The sequence below is a fragment of the Scyliorhinus canicula genome, chromosome 3, assembly GCF_902713615.1.
Source record: "Scyliorhinus canicula chromosome 3, sScyCan1.1, whole genome shotgun sequence".
In the NCBI taxonomy this organism is placed as follows: Eukaryota; Metazoa; Chordata; class Chondrichthyes; order Carcharhiniformes; family Scyliorhinidae; genus Scyliorhinus; species Scyliorhinus canicula.
In genome coordinates, this window is record NC_052148.1 from 128,722,770 (window position 1) to 128,742,173 (window position 19,404).

At 44.7% G+C, this 19,404-nt stretch overlaps 1 protein-coding gene across 2 annotated transcripts in view; it reads right to left on the reverse strand.

Moving 5' to 3' along the window:
- Positions 1-880: 880 nt before the first annotated feature.
- Positions 881-19,404, reverse strand: part of gnpda2 (glucosamine-6-phosphate deaminase 2) — a 49,818-nt gene continuing 31,294 nt past the window's right edge. For both annotated transcript variants that reach the window (XM_038791296.1, XM_038791295.1), the window contains exons 6-7: positions 13,342-13,516; positions 881-2,539 (exon numbers count right to left, since the gene is read on the reverse strand). In XM_038791296.1, the coding sequence (XP_038647224.1) occupies positions 2,475-2,539; positions 13,342-13,516 (240 nt within the window). In that variant the 3' untranslated portion in view covers positions 881-2,474. The remainder of the gene's footprint in view (positions 2,540-13,341; positions 13,517-19,404) is intronic.

The following is a 19,404-nucleotide window of genomic DNA, read 5'->3' on the forward strand; positions in this document are numbered from 1 at the left end:
ACCAGAAGACTGGCGCAAACACCCGGCGCAGTCGGAAGCGGGGCTGGCCGAAAGGCTTTCGGCGGCCGGCGCATGCGCGATTCTCCTCCGCGTCCGCCATGGCGGAGGCCGTGGCGGCGCGGAAGGAGAAAGAGTGCCCCCACGGCACTCACGATCGCGGGCCAGGCCTCCGTGGGGGCACCCCCCCGGGTCCGATCGCCCCCCGCCCCCCCAGGACCCCGGGGGCCTGCTCGCGCCGCTGAGCCCGCCGTTCCAGAGGTGGTTTAAACCTCGGCGGCGGGAGAAGGCCTCAAAGTGGCGGGACTTCGGCCCATCCGGGCCGGAGATTTGAGGTAAGTTTAAAAAAAATTAAATCCCGCCGGCGCCAGCTGTTTTCACAGGCTGCCGGCGGGATTTGCACAACGCCGGTTTATGACCGGCGGGAGAATTCAAAAACCTGCGGGAGCGGAAATAACGCCGCTTCCCGCCAATTCTCCGACCCTGCGTGGGGTCGGAGAATTTCGCCCCATAGCAGCACCCGCATCCTATGAATATTAAAAACAAATCTCTTTTGGATAAGATATCAAACCAAAGCCCTGCATTCCCACTCAGGTGGGTGTGAAAGATCCCATGACGCTAAGAACAGGGCAGTTTTGCTCAGTATCATGGCTAATGTCTAACACTTAACCAACATCACAGATTATCTGCTCATGTACTCAACTGCTTCCTATTGGACCTTGCGGTGTGCAAGTTGTCTGCTATGTTTAAGTTACAAGAAATGCATGTCAAAAATATCTTCATTGGCTACAAAGCACTTTGACACAACTTGAGATAATGAACAATGTCACAAGAACATAAATTAATTCTGAACTGAAGAATTGAATTGAAGAGCACAGAACAATTTTATTAAAAGCCTTTTATTGAGATCAGAAACATTTATGTATCAATTTTATCTAGATTAAGGCATAAAGATAATCTATGGCACAACAGTACAGTACGTGCTTTTATAATGCACAACTTTGTCCCCCAGAAAAGAAAAAGCAGGCTTTAACTGGCAGGTAAATGCCATGCATTGACGTGCACATTTTAGAAAATACTGTCGAGACTAAATTTACTTAGCAGTCCTTGAATTCTTATTCCCTCGAATTGATTGCCCTGTAAAGAAGAATGTTTTGGCGTTCTGAATTACTTAACATTTTCTTACATCCATGATTTGCTGCATTGTTGTATTGTTAACATCAAAGTATAACTGGTGGCCAGATCTATAATAACATGATGAAGCCTTTAGTGTGGCAGGTGCTTCATAACATTGGGTAGAAATATATATATTTTTAAATCTCAACAACCTAGGCACCATTGGAAATCAAGAGTTATTAGTTTCTACAACTAAATGGTTAAATGTGTGAAATATTCCAAATTAGACTTTCTGCAATCATCCAACTGAAATGTAAATGATATGCTTACACAGTACATTGAAATGCCTCAAGTTACATGTACGTTTGAAGCCATTTAATTACAAAAGCAGAAATAGCTTTTCAAAATTATGTTTCCAATACTGTTGCAATTAATAATCATGAATCAAAGCACCAAGGCTCACATGAACCATGCCCTAATAGTGCAATGTACATAGGGAATGAAAAAAGCAATTATTACCATGTAGTGAAAGACCAAATGGAGCATTTAGTAAAGCAATGATGTTTGGAGTGCCTCAGGAAATCTATACCATAGACGGAAAGGTTTAACAACTTAGTAGTATGGCATTGGTTTACAAAATATTCACGTGCTTCATATTTTGCAAAACATTTAAGGTCCATAATTTGACATTTTAACACTAATTTCACCAGTGATAAGCATAATTCAAAAGTAATAAAACTGCAAAAACACTTGTCATCTTAAGGTGATAGAGGCATGAATATATAATTAGCTTTTATCCATTATGCTGGTTAGTCTGTGGTGCAATGAAAACTAGATTTTTATAAGTTTCTTTTCATAGCTTTGAGTCCATTTCTTAATTTTGTCAGTGCAGGGGTGAAGATACTTAAATTCTCAATAGAATATTTCCACATCTAATAAGGGAACTTAGAATATTGAAAACCTTTTGAGTATATCTGATGTGGATTGGTCTTTCTGGTTTGCAAACTTTAATTTCTAAGCAAGAGGAACAAGGCTTTGAGGCAAGCTTCACAATTTTGGAATGTTCAGTACAGTGTAAATAGAGGAATTTTCACTTGCATACGTTACCTCTGTTAAATCACTTAACATTTTCTAACATCCATGATTTGCTGCATCTTCAATAAAATTGCTCAGCAAAGGAAGAGAAATTTGGGACTGGAGTTCTTTTGAATCGTACTACCTTCCACAAAATCAATAAACTGTTTAACTTAACAGTAAGTTGGCAATATAAAAACAGGCTGCATAGAATTCGACTGAGCAATGCCCGAGGGATTCTACTCAACTGCACATCAGAGGAAGATTTCTGTTCTTACTCATTTTCTTTAGTCGTTGTAATTTTTCATACTCTGCAATGGTTCCACAAGTTGGTTGTGCACATGCATTAAACCTAACAAGAAACAAAGGGTTCATCAATACAAAGGCTTACAAAATAGTGCAGGTTAACAGCTTTGTGTTTCATATGCACAGATTTCTGATCTGCCATTTATTGCAAGTCGTTTAAAATCATAATTGCACCGAACAAGTCTGCCTGAGTAAAATAGTATGTCACAGGTGTAAAAGGTAAATCATATCAAGCTTTACAAAACTTTATAACTAATCTGTACTATCTGTTAAAACTTGACTTTTCTTCTAGCAACACAATGAGTTATTATGTCAGGTAATCAAAGCTTAATTGGAGAAGCAGGTTTTAAAGAGTGTCTTAAAAAAAGGTACATGCAGAGAGATTTAGGAGGGTAATTCCACAGTTTAAGGTATCTGCAGCAAATGGTGCAATGATGAGCGATCAGACCAGGATTAACCCTAAAAGCAGAATATAGGGAGTTAGGATGTTGAAAAGTAGAATCACAAAAGGTAGTGATCTCAGGATTACCACCACATGCTAGGCAGAGTAGAAATTGCAGGATATATTGTATGAATACGTGGCCGAAGAGATGGTGTGAGGGGGCGGGTTTCAGATTCCGGGGACATGGGACCGGTTCTGGGGGAGGTGGGATCAGTATAAACTGGACGCGTTACATCTGGGCGGAACTGGGACGGATGTCCTAGGGTGTGAGTATTTGCAAGAGTGGTTGAGGAGGGTTTAAACTAAAATGTCATGGAGCTAGGAACCTATGCATGAAGTCAGAGGAGGAGGAATCAAGGACAAAAACAAAAGCCGGTAAGACGAATAAGAACAGTGATAGGCAGAGAAACTGAGGACTAGAATCAAACAGGGCTTCAAGGAAAAATAGTGAGTGATGAATCACATGATGTGAGTGCAGGAGCGGCTGCGTTATTGTGAATTTTGGCTCTGCCATTGTGGTGAATGTAATATGATAATTCACACTATGTCTTTGTAAGTGCAGTAGCGTTATCTGACCACTAGGGGGAGTAGCTCTGGGAATGCTCAGGAGCTTGTACAGGGCTCCACCCTTGGCTCCGCCCACGACTCCTCCCCCTATTGCTGCTGTATAAATACCCTTGTCAAGAGGCAGCCTGCAGTTCACAGAGTTCATCAACGGGTAACAGGCTGGCTCTGTAGTAAGTCGATTAAAGCCTAGATTCATATCGGAAACACGTGTCTGGTGAATTGATAGTTCCATCACTCATATTTCAATCTTTAGTTTTATCCTTGTGTGTAGGCAGCACAGTGGCGCAGTGCGTTAGTTCAGCTGCTTCACGGCGCCGAGGTCCCAGGTTCGATACCGGCTCTGGATTACTATCCGTGTGGAGTTTGCACATTCTCCCCGTGTTTGCGTGGGTCTCGCCCCCACAATCCAAAGATGTGCAGGCTAGGTGGATTGGCAACGCAAAAATGCCCCTTAATTGGAAAAAATGAATTGGGTACTCTAAATTTATTTTATTTTTTAAAATGTTTTTTATCCTTGTGCACATCTCGTGTCTTTTTTTTGGTTTACATGGCATTTACCATGTACAGAGATTTACTGGTCAACGTTTCAGCTTTTTTGAGTCGAGATAATATGTTTTAATCCTTGTTGATTCATGGCAGCAGTAAAGAGTTGGAGTGGGACCTTGTCATTGGTAATACAATTGCCTTTGAGGTCTCCGCCCTGACGATACAGGGTACACTGATGGATTATTATCTTTTAAATAAATTTAGAGTACCCAATTAATTTTTTTCAATTAAGGGGCAATTTAGCAGTGCCAATTCACCTACCCTGCACATCCTTGGGTTGTGGGGGTGAAACCCACGCAAACACGGGGAGAATGTGCAAACTTCACACGGACAGTGACCCAGAGCCGGGATCGAACCTGGGACCTCAGCGCCGTGAGGCAGCAATGCTAACCACTGTGCTGCCCACACTGATGGATTATGGCTGCTGGCATTGAAGGTGATCCGACTGATAGTCTTGGCTCTGCACCAGGACGTTAAAGCCCAATTTCACGAGTTGTGAAGCATCGCAATGGAGGTGGCAACAGCATAGGGGAAGGTTCTTGTAGCAGGGAGAGCAGTTTACCCTGGACTTTACTCCCTGATGATCATGTTTTTGTATGTTAATGTTGTCAATTTATTGGTTTCCGGGATAGTAAATATTTTGGGTGCAAAGTCCTGTATTGTTGGTTATCTGCATTTGCCCAAAGATGTGCAGGTTAGATGGGGCTACGGGGACAGGGCTGGGGAATGGGCCTTGAAAGGGTCAGTGCAGACCAGATAGATCAAATGACCTCCTACTGCACTATCGAGATTCTATAGATTCCAAGTTAAGCTGAATTTTGATTTCAGGATTTTTGCAGTTTTGTTATCCTCATTTTATCCTTATGGGGAGGATGAGCAGAGTCAGACCATGTGGCTGGGGGGGGGGTTGGTAGGAGAAGGTGGACGATGCGGGTGGCAAGGCAACTCTACATTCGAGGAAGGTCCCCCATAGTCAGAGTTTGTTTTTTTGCCTGCACCTTTTCCCCAGGCCGAAGAGCACTGTATATTATCCTGTTGAGGTTTTTTTTCAGACTCCCCTTGGTGGGGGTGGGGTCGTCTCTTCTCCTGATGTGGAACTCCTTTCTCAAAAGTTCTCTTAGTCGGGCGGAGGTGGTGTCGGATCAACGGCCTTGGTGTAGAATATATAGAACAGTACAGCACTGAACAGGCCCTTCGGCCCTCGATGTTGTGCCGAGCAATGATCACCCTACTTAACCCCACGTAACCCGTATACCCGTAACCCAACAATCCCCCCATTAACCTTACACTACGGGCAATTTAGCATGGCCAATCCACCTAACCCGCACGTCTTTGGAGTCATGGGCTTTCAGATGCAGATCTATATTGGCTTGTGGGTGGCCTCATTCTTTCTTTCTTTTTTGAGTGGTCCTGGTTGTGAGAGGGGTCCTGCGTTTCCAGGAGGGTGTGGGTTGGTCCTCCCTTTTGGGACACTCCCCAGTTTGGGGGTCGCTCTGACGGCCCTCCCGTCCTGGAGTGGGTTTCCCCCTGTTTATCGATTGAGACCAGTTATACTTCTTTTGGTTCTTAGCCCGATATCCAATTGTCGTTTGAGGGTGGTACTGATGCTCCAGTAATCTGTTTCGTCCTTGGATCTGGGAGTGTGGAAGTTTAGACTCTTGCTTTATTTTTGTCCTTTATCTCTTTTTACTTCTTTTCTGGGAGACCCCAGGCGGAGTATTAAGGTTTAGTTGTGCCTGTCCTCTGTTTTTGTTCTTGCCATTTGCCATCTTTTTGGTGCAGGATGGCTGCCTTTCCAGATTTGGATCTGTCAATTTCCCCCTCGTACTGAGGTTCTCAGAGTGCTTTGTTCTTCTGTTTTTTAATCTGTACCTATGGGTGAGATGTAGGTCTATAATGTCACCTGTATCCTGTTTGGGTGCAGTCAGACTATTTATCCATGGTACAAAGCGGTTAGGAATTTTATCCCGGATTCATCCGGTTGTATTTGTTCCCAATTATGTAGTGACTATTGTTTTGCGCTGTACATTGATACCTATAGCTATCTTTCAGCTTTTGTTTGTTTGAGGCGGGTTTTTATTAAATATGGAAAATCTCAATAAATACACAAATAAAAAATATTGGGAACGGGAGATGTTAAAAAAGCAAGCCTGATGAAGGTTTTGTGCATGGAGCATTCACAATAAAGTGGATGAATTAATCACACAAATAGATGTAAGCGGGTATGACATAGTCGGAGTTACGGAGACGTGGCTGCAGGATGACCAGGAATGGGAAAAGGACAACAAGGGGTATTCAGTATTTAGGGAGTAGAAACAAAAAGGAAAAGGCAGTGCAGTTGCATTGCTGGTTAAAGAGGCAATTAACGCAATAGTGAGGAAGGATATTAGCTCCAACAATGTGGAATCTGTATGGGTCGCATTGAAAAACACCAAGCGACAAAAAACATTCGTGGGGATTGTACATAGACCGCAAATGTGATGTTGGTAGCGGTACTAAACAGGAAATTAAAGATGCATGCAATAAAGGAAGATCTGTAATTATGGGTGAGTTTAATCTGCATGTAGACTGGGCAAATCAAATTAGTAACAGTACTATCGAGGAGGAACTCCTGGAGTGTACACGGGATGTTTTTCTGCACCAATACATTGAGAAATAAGAAAGGAAGAATTGGTAATCTAGTTGTGCGAGGCCTCTTCGGGATGAGCAACCGTAATATGATAGAAGTTTTCATCTGATGGAGAGTGACGCAGTTGATTCTGAGACTACGGTCCTGAATCCAAATACAGGAAATTACTTTGATATGTGGCAGAAGTTGGTTATAATGGATTTGGAAATGTTACATAAAGGGATGTCAGTGGATAAACAAAGGCAAACATTCAAAGAGTGCGCGGGTGAAATGCAACAGCTATTTATTCCTGTCTGGCGCAAAAGTAAAAACGGGGGGGGGGGATTCTCCGAGCCACGACGCTGGCGTGTGATTTTCCGAGGTGCGGAGAATCGGTGCCATTTGCGCCGGCGCGTTTCGCGCAGCGGGGATGCCGAATATCCAGCCCGGATGGACCGAGCGGCCGCGCCGAGACGACAGAGCCCCACCGGTGCCGTTCACCCCTGGTTGCTGCCGGCAGGAACTCTGTGGGGGGGGGGGGAGCTCCGATGGGATCTGGCCCGCAATCAGGGCCAACCGATCGGCGGGCCAGCCTCTCCCCCCACCGGGCCTACTTCCTGGCGCGGCTGGCCCCTGAACACCTACCCCATGTTGGTCGGGGCCGGTGCGCTAAAGAAGTCCCCCGCGCATGCGCAGGTTGGCGCGACTCAATTGCGCATGCGCGGGTTGGCGCAGCAAAAGGAGGCTGGAGCGGCATGAACCGCTCCAGAGCCGTGCTGTGGGGGCCAGAATCTGTCGTACCCGGGCCCTGTTTGCGCCGTCGTGAAACGCGACGGCGTTCACAACGGCACGAACACTTGGGCCCGATATTAGAGAATCGCCCCCAGGAAAGGTGGCCAAAACATGGCTTACAAGGGAAATAAGAGATAATATTAGACCCAAGGAAAAGACGTACAAATTGGCCAGAAAAAACTACAGACCTTACGATTTAGAATTCTGCAAAGGAAGACCGAGGAATTTATTAAGAAAGAGAAAATAAAGAGTACGGGAGTAAGCTTGTGGGGAACATAAAAACTGACTGTAAAAGTTTCTCTAGGCACGTGAAGAAAAAAAGATTGGTGAAGACAAATGTCAGTTACAGTCAGAAACACAGGAATTTACAATGGGGAACACAGAAATGTCTGACCAACCACATACATACTTTGGTTCTGTCTTCACAAAGAAGGACACAAATAACATACCAGAAATGTTGGGAAACACAGGGTTCACTGAGAGGAAGGAACTGAAAGAAATCAAAATTAGTTCAGAAATAGTGTTGGGGAAATTGATGGGATTGAAGGTAGATATATCCCCAGAGCCTGATAATCTACATTTCAGAGTACTTAAGGAAGTGCCCCTGGAAATAGATGATGCATTGGTGGTCATCTTTCAAGATTCTATAGACACTGGAACAGTTCCTACGGATTGGAAAGTAGGTAATGTAACTCTTTAAAAAGGGAGGTAGAGAGAAAACAGGGAATTATAGACCAGTCAGCCCAATGTCGATAGTGGGGAAAATTCTCGAGTCCATTATAAAAGATTTAGCAGCAGATCACTTGGAAAACTGTGGCACGATTGGACAGAGGCAGCATGGATTTACGGAAGGGAAATCATGCTTGTAAGATCTACTGGAATTCTTCGAGGATGTAATTGGAGAGATGATGAGGGGGAGCCAGTTGGTGTGGTTTATTTGGACTTCTGGAAGATTTTCAACAATGTCCCACATCAGAGATTAGCGTGTAAAAATAAAGCACATGAGATTAGGGGTAGTATATTGAGATGGTTAGAAAACTGATTTTTAGACAGGAAACTAAGAGTAGGGTAAACGGGTATTTTTCTGAATGGCAGTGGCTAGTGGGGTACCGCAGGGACCCCAGCTATTCACAATATATATTAATGATTTAGATGAGAGAACTAAATGTGATATCTCCCAATTTTCAGATGACAGAAAGCTGGGTGGATGGGGTGAGTTGTAAGGGGGATGTGATTTGGAAAAGCTGAGTGAGTGGGCAAATACGTAGCAGAAAATACATAGCAGATGCAGTTTAATGTGGATACATTTTGGTAGCAAAAACAGGAAATCAGATTATCTGAATGGCTATAAATTGAGAGAGGGGAATGTGCAACGAGACCCGAGTGTCCTCTTACATCAGTTGTTGAAGGTAAGCAGTCAGTAAAGAAGATAAATGATATGTTGCCCTTCATAGCTAGAAGATTCGAGCACAGGAGCAGGGATGCCTTGATGTAATCATACAGGGCCTTGATGAAACAACACTTGGAATATTGTGCGCGGTTTTGATCTACTTACCGGAGGAAGGATATTCTTGCTATGAAGGGTGTGCAGAGAAGGTATACCAGACCGATTCCTGGGATGTCGAGACAGACGTGCGAGGAGAGGTCGAGTCGGTGAGGATTATATTTACTGGGGTTCAGAAGAATGATTGGTGGGGGGAGGGGAAAAGAGGAATCTCATAGAAACCTACAAAATTCAAACAGGATTAGACTGGGTAGATGCAGGAAAGATGTTCCTGATGGCAGGGGAGTCGAGAACCGGGCACACAGTCTAAGGATATGGGGTACACCATTTAAGACTGAGAGGAGGAGAAATTCCTTCACCTCGTGAGTGGTGAGCCTGTGGAATTTTCTACCAGAGAAAGTAATTGAGGTCAAAACAATGTATGTTTTCAGGAAGTAGTTAAGAGATAGCTCTTGGGGGCAAACGAGATCAAAGGATAGGGGGGTGGGGGAAAAAGGCTCTGGGACTGCATGATCAGCCATGATCATAATCAATGGCAGAGAGCAAGCTCAAAAGGGCTAAATGGCCTACTCATACTCCTATTTTCTATGCTTCAAGTAATGGAGTGCAGTTACCTTAGAAGATTGAAGGAGGGGCAAGGCAATGGAAGAATTTGAAAAACAAAGATGAGTATTAGAAACAAAATTAAAGAAATCAACACCTTGTTTAAGTGAGAGACAATGTTGGTCAGGAAGCACAAGATAGATCAATGAACGATCTGAATATTCGGAGACAGGCATTTAAATTTCGGGAGGGTGGGTGACGGGAGGCTAGCCAGGAGTGCATTGAAACAGTTAAGTCCGGAGGTAAGATAGGTATGATAGGATAATAACACAATTCTATATTTACTGCAGTTCTGTGTTTGCATGACGATTACAAACACAGCTGTGATAAAGAAATATAAACATTATCCATTGCAGAATTTAGGTATGAATGAATTGAAAAATAAAATCTTGTGAAATTAATTCCTACTGTACTGTAATGCACACATGTTTCAAAAGGATACAGGAGCGTCACAAGTGCCAGCTTTAAAAAACCTTAGCTAAACGGATGGATTCAACAAGCTGGGTTTCTGTACTTTAGAGAAGCACATACTTAGGTGGTTTAGTTCAAGGCTTACAAAATAATGAATACACTATATTGTCTTTTAACGATATAGATCAATTACGTCAAGTGAATGGGTTTGGCGGATTCCTACAACCAGTGTTTAAAAATTATACAAGGTCGGAACTAGATTGAATATTAGATGTTCTTCTTCACCACTGTACTTACCACCGCCGCCACCCCCAGCCACTCTCCACCCGCAACAATATATTGGACTTCCAGAATTAGCTGCTAGCTTGTGCAATGAGCACTGCACTTCTTAAAGCAAGAGTTGCACCGGTTTATAGTGAAAAATTGGCAAATTTGGAGTATAATGTGGGAACAACTGAACCTGTCCATTTTGACAGGATTAATGAAAAAAACATATTATTTACATGGAGTGAGATCGCAGAACTGAGGTACAGGCAGATCTGGGTATCCTGACACATGAATCCTAAAATGTTAGTATGCAGGTACAGTAAGTGATTAGGAAGGCAAATGGAATGTTGCCATTTATTTCAAGGGGAATGGAATATAGACATAGTGATGGTTTGCCACAGTTAAACAGTATATTGGCAAGACCACATCTAGAGTACCATGTACAGTTTTTTCTTCTTATTTAGGAAGATATAATTGCATTAGAAGCAGATCAGGACTGATTCCTGGGAAGTGGGGGTTATCCTATGAGGGAAAGATGGACAGTAGGGCCTGTATTTGTTGGAGTTTAGAAGAATGAGGGGTAATAGAAGTATAGAAACCTTAAAGTGCAGTAGGCCATTCGGCCCATCAAGCCTGCACTGACCCTCTACAAGAGCACCCTACCTAGGCCCACTCCAGCACCCTATCCCTGTAACCCCACCAAACCTGCACATATTTTGGACCTTATCTTATTGAAACATACAAGATCCTGAAAGGACTTGACAGGGAGGATGCTGAAAGAGTGTTTCAGCTTGTGGGATAGACGAGTATTTGGGGACACAGTTTAAAAATAAGGGGTCTCCCATTTAAGACAGATGAGGAGAATTTTTCTCTCTCAAGTTTTGAGTCTGCGGAATTCTCTTCCCAGAGAGCGGTAGAGGAAGGGTACTTAAATATTTTTAAGATTGTGTTAGATAGATTATTGACTGACAAGGGAATCAGAGGGTACCGGGGTTAGGGAGGAAAGTGGAGTTAAGGCAACAATCAGATCAACCATGATCATATTGAATAATGGTTCAGGCCTATGGCCTACTCATGCTCGTTATTCATAATTTTGTATGTATGCATGTATGTCACCCTATTATGAAAAGTAGATGTGCAGTTTTGACAACCGATTCCAACATCAAAACAACACTCCCATAACAACGCCTGATAGCCACCTCGTATGTGGTAATGAGCTACCACATACCTCGAGTATGTGGTACTCGAGGTATCAGGTTGGTCTCTTTGGTTCATTATCTCACAGAGAGGAAGGATACAGATGGTATACTGTAATCTCTCACACAAGTTTTGATTGCGTGATGGCAGGTAAGAGGGGAATTTCTCATTTTTCTTCCTCTAAATAGCTTGGGTTTTATGACATTTGTACCTCTGGCAGAGATAGAATCATAGAATTCCTACAGTGCAGAAGGAGGCCATTCGGCCCATCGAGTCTGCACCGCCACACTGAAAGAGCACCCTACCTAGGCCCACGCCTCCACCCTATCCTTTTTAAAAATTCTTTCATAGGACGTGGGCATTTATTGTGAGGGGGCAGAACAACCAGAATGCTGTGGGTCTGGAGCCACATGTAGGCCAGACCAGGTAAGGATGGCAGATTTCCTCCCCTGAAGGACATTAGTGAACCAGATGGGTTTTTACGACAATCGACAATAGTTTCATGGTAATCATTAGACTTTTAATTACAGATTTTTTTACTGAATTCAAATTTCACCATCTGCAGTGGCGGGATTTGAAGCTGGGTCTCCAGAGCATTATTCTGGGTTTCTGCTTTACTAGTCCAGTGACAATACCACTGCGCCACCAGATCCCAGCAATCCAACCTAAACTTTTGGACACTAAGGGGCAATTTAGCATGGCAATCCACCTAATCTGCACATCTTTGGACTGAGAGGAAATGGGAGCACCCGGGAGGAAACCCACGCAGACACGGGGAGAACGTGCAAACTCCACACAGTCACCCGAGACCGGAATAGAACCAAGATCCCTGGCGTTGTGAGGCAGCAGTGGTGACCACTGTGCCACCCCTGAACAGCAGTGGTGTGGTTTCATATTGAAGCATCACAGTGGTAGCCATAGTAGTAATGTCATTGCGGGGAGGCGGTGACATAACAGTAATGTCACTGGGCGAGCAATTCAGAGGTTCAGATTAATGACACGGGACAGGGTTCAAATCCCATCACAGCAGCTGGTGGAATTGAAATTCAATTGATTAAAAATCTGTAATTGAAAGCTAACCCATTACTGTGAAACTACCAACGATTGTTGTGAAAACCCATAGGGAAGGAAATCTGCCATCTTTTTCTGGTGTGACTTACATGTGACTCCAGACCCCCAACAACATATTTGACCCTATGAAATGGTGTGGCAAGCCACTCAGTTCAAACCGCGGACAACAAATGCTGGCCTTGCCAGCAACGCCCATGTGCCATGCAAGATTAAATTATTTTAAATTGTGCTCTAGACATCCCCTACCTATTGTCAATGGCCAGATGACATCACATATACTACAACAGTTTTCAGTTTGCTCTTTGGGCAAATTATGATGGCTACGAGTTTAAAAAGAAGCAAAAATCATTTTAAAATGGTTCCAGGTGAGGAGGGTTTTGGTAGTTTTGCATCTATTTATTTCTTGTCATCTCAATTTGGATGCCAATGAAAGAAAAAACAAGAACACATTGCATTATCGGTCTTGCTTTCATTTCCCTCCGGCAGCAAAATAAGCTCACAATATACCTGTTTCATGAATCAGCAATCCTGCTCTATTGATAGTTTGAGGTTCTTATAACTAACAAATAATTCCCCAGTCAAAGCTGGAGGTGGATATCCAATGATCCAGCAACCTCCCTCACACTCCATGAACAGTTAACATTTTACTAGGAGTTATTCCTTTAAGAATTTAGACTTTTAGTAAGGATGTATTTATATTTGAGAATGAATGGAAAATTGTGGGAAGTGTATGCCTGAATTGCTGAAATGAATTTGTGATGTGCAAAGCTAAACCATCTTCTGATTCCTTATACTCAGCTTCAATCAAATCCAGTTCTTACCTTGCGCATGTTTACTTACCTTGGAAATACTTCACCGTTTTAACTTTAAGCTCCAAGGTAGCATCATCATCACAAACAAAGGTGGTACGTGGGTGCTGCTGGAAGGCAGATACGGTCCACATATGATTGACTCCCTCTTCTATTGCCTTATACAATGCAAATGCTTTGTGTGATCCTGTGATGAGAATCATGACCTACAAACATAAAGTGTCAAAACTAATTGAGCTTCATATAATTTAGTTGTTTTTCTTCACATCATCTCTTTCTTAAAGGCAAAGGTTAACATATAGCTGTATTAACAGTATCATTAATAAATTAACATCTGCACGCAAGGATGGTCTTAAAGGTAACATTTCCTTTCAACTTTCAAGACCAACTCATCTGCTTCTCAAATGATCAAAACAATGCTGTCATACATTCCCACCTTTAGCTCTTGGTATCAAACTAACCATTTGCCCCTTAAGTTTGGTTATTCATTGACGCTTTATTTACAACAAGGCGTTGCAGTACATAGGATAAAAACAAATTACTGCGGATGCTGGAATCTGAAACGAAAGGGAAAATGCTGGAAAATCTTAGCAAGTCTGGCAGCATCTGTAGGGAAAGAAAAGAGCTAACGTTTCAAGTCCGATGACTCTTTGTCAAAGCCCTCAGTTTAACTCACTGCCACCTGTCTTCCAGGAATGCCTACCCTGAAGAAGTACTGTTCTTCTCTCCGACAGGATTTCCGTAAGTCCCTCCCTCACTGCTTCCCATTTCTCTCTTAGTGTTGGACAAGGTATTTACCGAGACTTGCTTCCACAGCCATATTTCCTTCCTCAGTGACTGTCTTAGTCTCCGACTTACCCCATGGGGATTTCGACTTAAATTCCACCCTGCATGTAACCTCCAGGATTACAGGCACCTCCAGGATATATAACATTCTTCCAACTGCTGCTCTCGCCGCATCCTGAAAGCCACACTCAGTGCCATGCGGCGCCACATGAAGACACTCGACATCTCTCTCCAGCAGCACCGTCTTACTCTCTCTCAAAGCTGTCTCTGTCTTCAGTTTCATTTCATCCTTCGCATCATTTGACGTCTTAACAAGAATCTTTTCCTGTTTCTTACAGATGGTAAGGAACGCAAGCTTCAACAACTCATCAACACCACAGCCCATCCCAGACCCTCCACCAGTCCCAATTTCTCATACACTATTTCTCCCAGTATCAACACCGCTGCCCATCTCAGGCCCTCCACCAGTCCCAATCCCTCGTACCCCGTTTCTCCCAATATCAGCCCTTGCCGCGTGTTCACCATACTCTCTGACCTTCCCCTCTCGGAGGCTGAGCGCGCTGTTCTCAGCAAAGGACTCAGCTTTGTACCCTTATGTCCCCACCTCAATGAATTCCGGGCTCGGCATGATGTTGAACTCTTCTTTCGTCGCCTTCGTCTCCGTGCCCACTTCTTTGGGCAAGAATCCTCCCCCGTTCCACTGATCTTTTCATGTGCCTCCAACATTCTGCCTCCAAGTGGACCCCCCCGCCGAGACAATTACCTGCCCTTGATCTTTTCATTCAGAACTGTTGACGGGACATTGGCCTTCTTAATTTTTCTGCCCCCCTCACCCATTCCAGCCTCTCTCCTTCTGAACTTTCTGCTCTTCACTCTGTCAGGTCTAACCCCGACTTTGTCATCAAACCTGCCGACGAAGGGGGTGCTGTTGTCGTCTGGCGCACTGACGTCTACCTCGCAGAGGCTGAGCGCCAACTCTCCGATACTTCCTCTTACCTCCCCCTGGACCATGACCAGACCACTGAACATCAAACCATTATCTCCAACACCGTTAGTGAGCTCATTTCCTCCGGATACCTTCCCCCTCCCCCTGAGGCTTCCAACCTCATAGTCCCCCAACCCCAGACAGCCTGCTTTTACCTACTTCCCAAAATCCACAAAAAGGACTGTCCCGGCAGGCCCATTATGTCAGCATGCTCTTGCCCCACCAAACTTATTTCCTCTTATGTTGACTCCATCCTCACTCCTTTGGTCAATTCCCTCCCCACCTACATCCGGGATTCCTCTGATGCCCTGCGTCATATTGACAGCTTCCAGTTCGTGGGCCCTAACCGCATTCTATTCACCATGGTTGTGCAATCCCTCTACACCTTACAGTTACAGGGAGTTACAGGGAGGTAGCCACACCAAAGGTACTGGACAAGAGTAGCTGGGTTACAGTCAGGGGAAAGAAAACTAACAGGCAGACAGTGCAGGGATCCCTCGTGGCCATTCCCCTTCAAAACAAGTATACCGTTTTGGATGCTGTTGGGGGGGATGACCTACCGGGGGAAGGCCCCAGCGGCCAGGTCTCTGGCACTGAGTCTGGCTCTGGGGCTCAGAAGGGAAGGGGGGAGCATAGAAAAGCAATAGTAATAGGAGATTCAATGGTTAGGGGAATAGATAGGAGATTCTGTGGTCGCGAGCGAGACTCCCGAACGGTATGTTGCCTCCCGGGTGCCAGGGCCAGGGATGTCTCTGATCGTGTCTTCAGGATCCTGAAGGGGGAGGGTGAGCAGCCAGAAGTCGTGGTGCACATTGGTACCAACGATGTAGGTAGGAAAAAGGGTGTGGAGGTAATAAACAAGTTTAGGGAGTTAGGCTGGAAGTTAAGGGCCAGGACAGACAGAGTTGTCATCTCTGGTTTGTTGCCGGTGCCACGTGATAGCGAGGCTAGGAATAGGGAGAGAGTGCAGTTGAACACGTGGCTGCAGGAATGGTGTAGGAGGGAGGGCTTCAGGTATTTGGATAATTGGAGCGCATTCTGGGGAAGGTGGGACCTGTACAAGCAGGACGGGTTGCATCTGAACCAGAGGGGCACCAATATCCTGGGGGGGAGGTTTTCTAGTACTCTTCGGGAGGGTTTAAACTAATTTGGCAGGGGAATGGGAACCGGATCTGTAGTCCAGCAACTAAGGTAGACGATAGTCAGGACGCCAAAGCACGTAGTGATGCAGTGGGGAAGGTAACAATGACAAAGGAGAGTACTTGCAGGCAAGGAGATGGGTTGAAGTGTGTATACTTTAATGCAAGAAGCATCAGGAATAAGGTGGGTGAACTTAATGCATGGATCGGTACTTGGGACTACGATGTGGTGGCCATCACGGAAACTTGGATAGAAGAGGGGCAGAAATGGTTGTTGGAGGTCCCTGGTTATAGATGTTTCAACAAGATTAGGGAGGATGGTAAAAGAGGTGGGGGGGTGGCATTGTTAATTAGAGATAGTATAACAGCTGCAGAAAGGCAGTTCGAGGGGGATCTGCCTACTGAGGTAATATGGGTTGAAGTTAGAAATAGGAAAGGAGCAGTCACCTTGTTGGGAGTGTTCTATAGGCCCCCCAATAGCAGCAGAGATGTGGAGGAACAGATTGGGAAACAGATTCTGGAAAGGTGCAGAAGTCACAGGGTAGTAGTCATGGGCGACTTCAACTTCCCAAACATTGAGTGGAAACTCTTTAGATCAAATAGTTTGGATGGGGTAGTGTTTGTGCAGTGTGTCCAGGAAGCTTTTCTAACACAGTATGTAGATTGTCCGACCAGAGGGGAGGCCATATTGGATTTAGTACTTGGTAATGAACCAGGGCAGGTGATAGATTTGTTAGTGGGGGAGCATTTTGGAGGTAGTGACCACAATTCTGTGACTTTCACTTTAGTAATGGAGAGGGATAGGTGCGAGCAACAGGGCAAGGTTTATAATTGGGGGAAGGGTAAATACAATGCTGTCAGACAAGAATTGAAGTGCAGAAGTTGGGAACATAGGCTGTCAGGGAAGGACACAAGTGAAATGTGGAACTTGTTCAAGGATCAGGTACTGCGTGTCTTTGATATGTATGTCCCTGTCAGGCAGGGAAGAGATGGTCGAGTGAGGGAACCATGGTTGACAAGAGAGGTTGAATGTCTTGTTAAGAGGAAGAAGGAGACTTATGTAAGGCTGAAGAAACAAGGTTCAGACAGTGCGCTGGAGGGATACAAGATAGCCAGGAGGGAACTGAAGAAAGGGATTAGGAGAGCTAAGAGAGGGCATGAAAAATCTTTGGCGGGTAGGATCAAGGAAAACCCCAAGGCCTTTTACACATACGTGAGAAATATGAGAATGACTAGAGTGAGAGTAGGTCCGATTAAGGACAGTAGCGGGAGATTGTGTATTGAGTCTGAAGAGATAGGAGAGGTCTTGAACAAGTATTTTTCTTCAGTATTTACAAATGAGAGGGGCCATATTGTTGGAGAGGACAGCGTGAAGCAGACTGATAAGCTTGAGGAGATACTTGTCAGGAAGGAAGATGTGTTGCGCGTTTTGAAAAACTTGAGGATAGACAAGTCCCCCGGGCCTGACGGGATATATCCAAGGATTCTCTGGGAAGCAAGAAATGAAATTGTAGAGCCGTTGGCAATGATCTTTTCGTCCTCGCTGTCAACAGGGGTGGTACCAGAGGATTGGAGAGTGGCGAATGTCGTGCCCCTGTTCAAAAAAGGGAATAGGGATAACCCTGGGAATTACAGGCCAGTTAGTCTTACTTCGGTGGTAGGCAAAGTAATGGAAAGGGTACTGAGGGATAGGATTTCTGAGCATCTGGAAAGGCATTGCTTGATTAGGGATAGTCAGCACGGATTTGTGAGGGGTAGGTCTTGCCTTACAAGTCTTATTGAATTCTTTGAGGAGGTGACCAAGCATGTGGATGAAGGTAAAGCAGTGGATGTAGTGTACATGGATTTTAGTAAGGCATTTGATAAGGTTCCCCATGGTAGGCTTATGCAGAAAGTAAGGAGGCATGGGATAGTGGGAAATTTGGCCAGTTGGATAACAAACTGGCTAACCGATAGAAGACAGAGAGTTGTGGTGGATGGCAAATATTCAGCCTGGAGCCCAGTTATCAGTGGCGTACCGCAGGGATCAGTTCTGGGTCCTCTGCTGTTTGTGATTTTCATTAACGACTTGGATGAGGGAGTTGAAGGGTGGGTCAGTAAATTTGCAGATGATACGAAGATTGGTGGAGTTGTGGATAGTGAGGAGGGCTGTTGTCGGCTTCAAAGAGACATAGATAGAATGCAGAGCTGGGCTGAGAAGTGGCAGATGGAGTTTAACCCTGACAAGTGTGAGGTTGTCCATTTTGGAAGGACAAATCTGAATGTGGAATACAGGGTTAATGGTAGGGTTCTTGGCAATGTGGAGGAGCAGAGAGATCTTGGGGTCTATGTTCATTGTTCTTTGAAAGTTGCCACTCAAGTGGATAGAGCTGTGAAGAAGGCCTATGGTGTGCTAGCGTTCATTAGCAGAGGGATTGAATTTAAGAGCCATGAGGTGATGATGCAGCTGTACAAAACCTTGGTCAGGCCACATTTGGAGTACTGTGTGCAGTTCTGGTCACCTCATTTTAGGAAGGATGTGGAAGCTTTGGAAAAGGTGCAGAGGAGATTTACCAGGATGTTGCCTGGAATGGAGAGTAGGTCATACGAGGAAAGATTGAGGGTGCTGGGCCTTTTCTCATTGGAACGGAGAAGGATGAGGGGCGACTTGATAGAGGTTTATAAGATGATCAGGGGAATAGATAGAGTAGATAGTCAGAGACTTTTTCCCCGGGTGGAACACACCATTACAAGGGGACATAAATTTAAGATAAATGGTGGAAGATATAGAGGGGATGTCAGAGGTAGGTTCTTTACCCAGAGAGTAGTGGGGGCATGGAATGCACTGCCTGTGGTAGTAGTTGAGTCGGAAAATTTATGGACCTTCAAACGGCTATTGGATAGGTACTTGGATTAGGGTAGAATAAGGGAGTGTAGGTTAACTTCTTAAGGGCAGCACGGTAGCATTGTGGATAGCACAATTGCTTCACAGCTCCAGGGTCCCAAGTTCGATTTCGACTTGGGTCACTGTCTGTGTGGAGTCTGCACATCCTCCCCGTGACTGCGTGGGTTTCCTCCGGGTACTCCGGTTTCCTCCCACAGTCCAAAGATGTGCAGGTTGGGTGGATTGGCCATGACAAATTGTCCAAAATTCTATGATTAACCTAGGACAAAAGTTCGGCGCAACATCGTGGGCCGAAGGGCC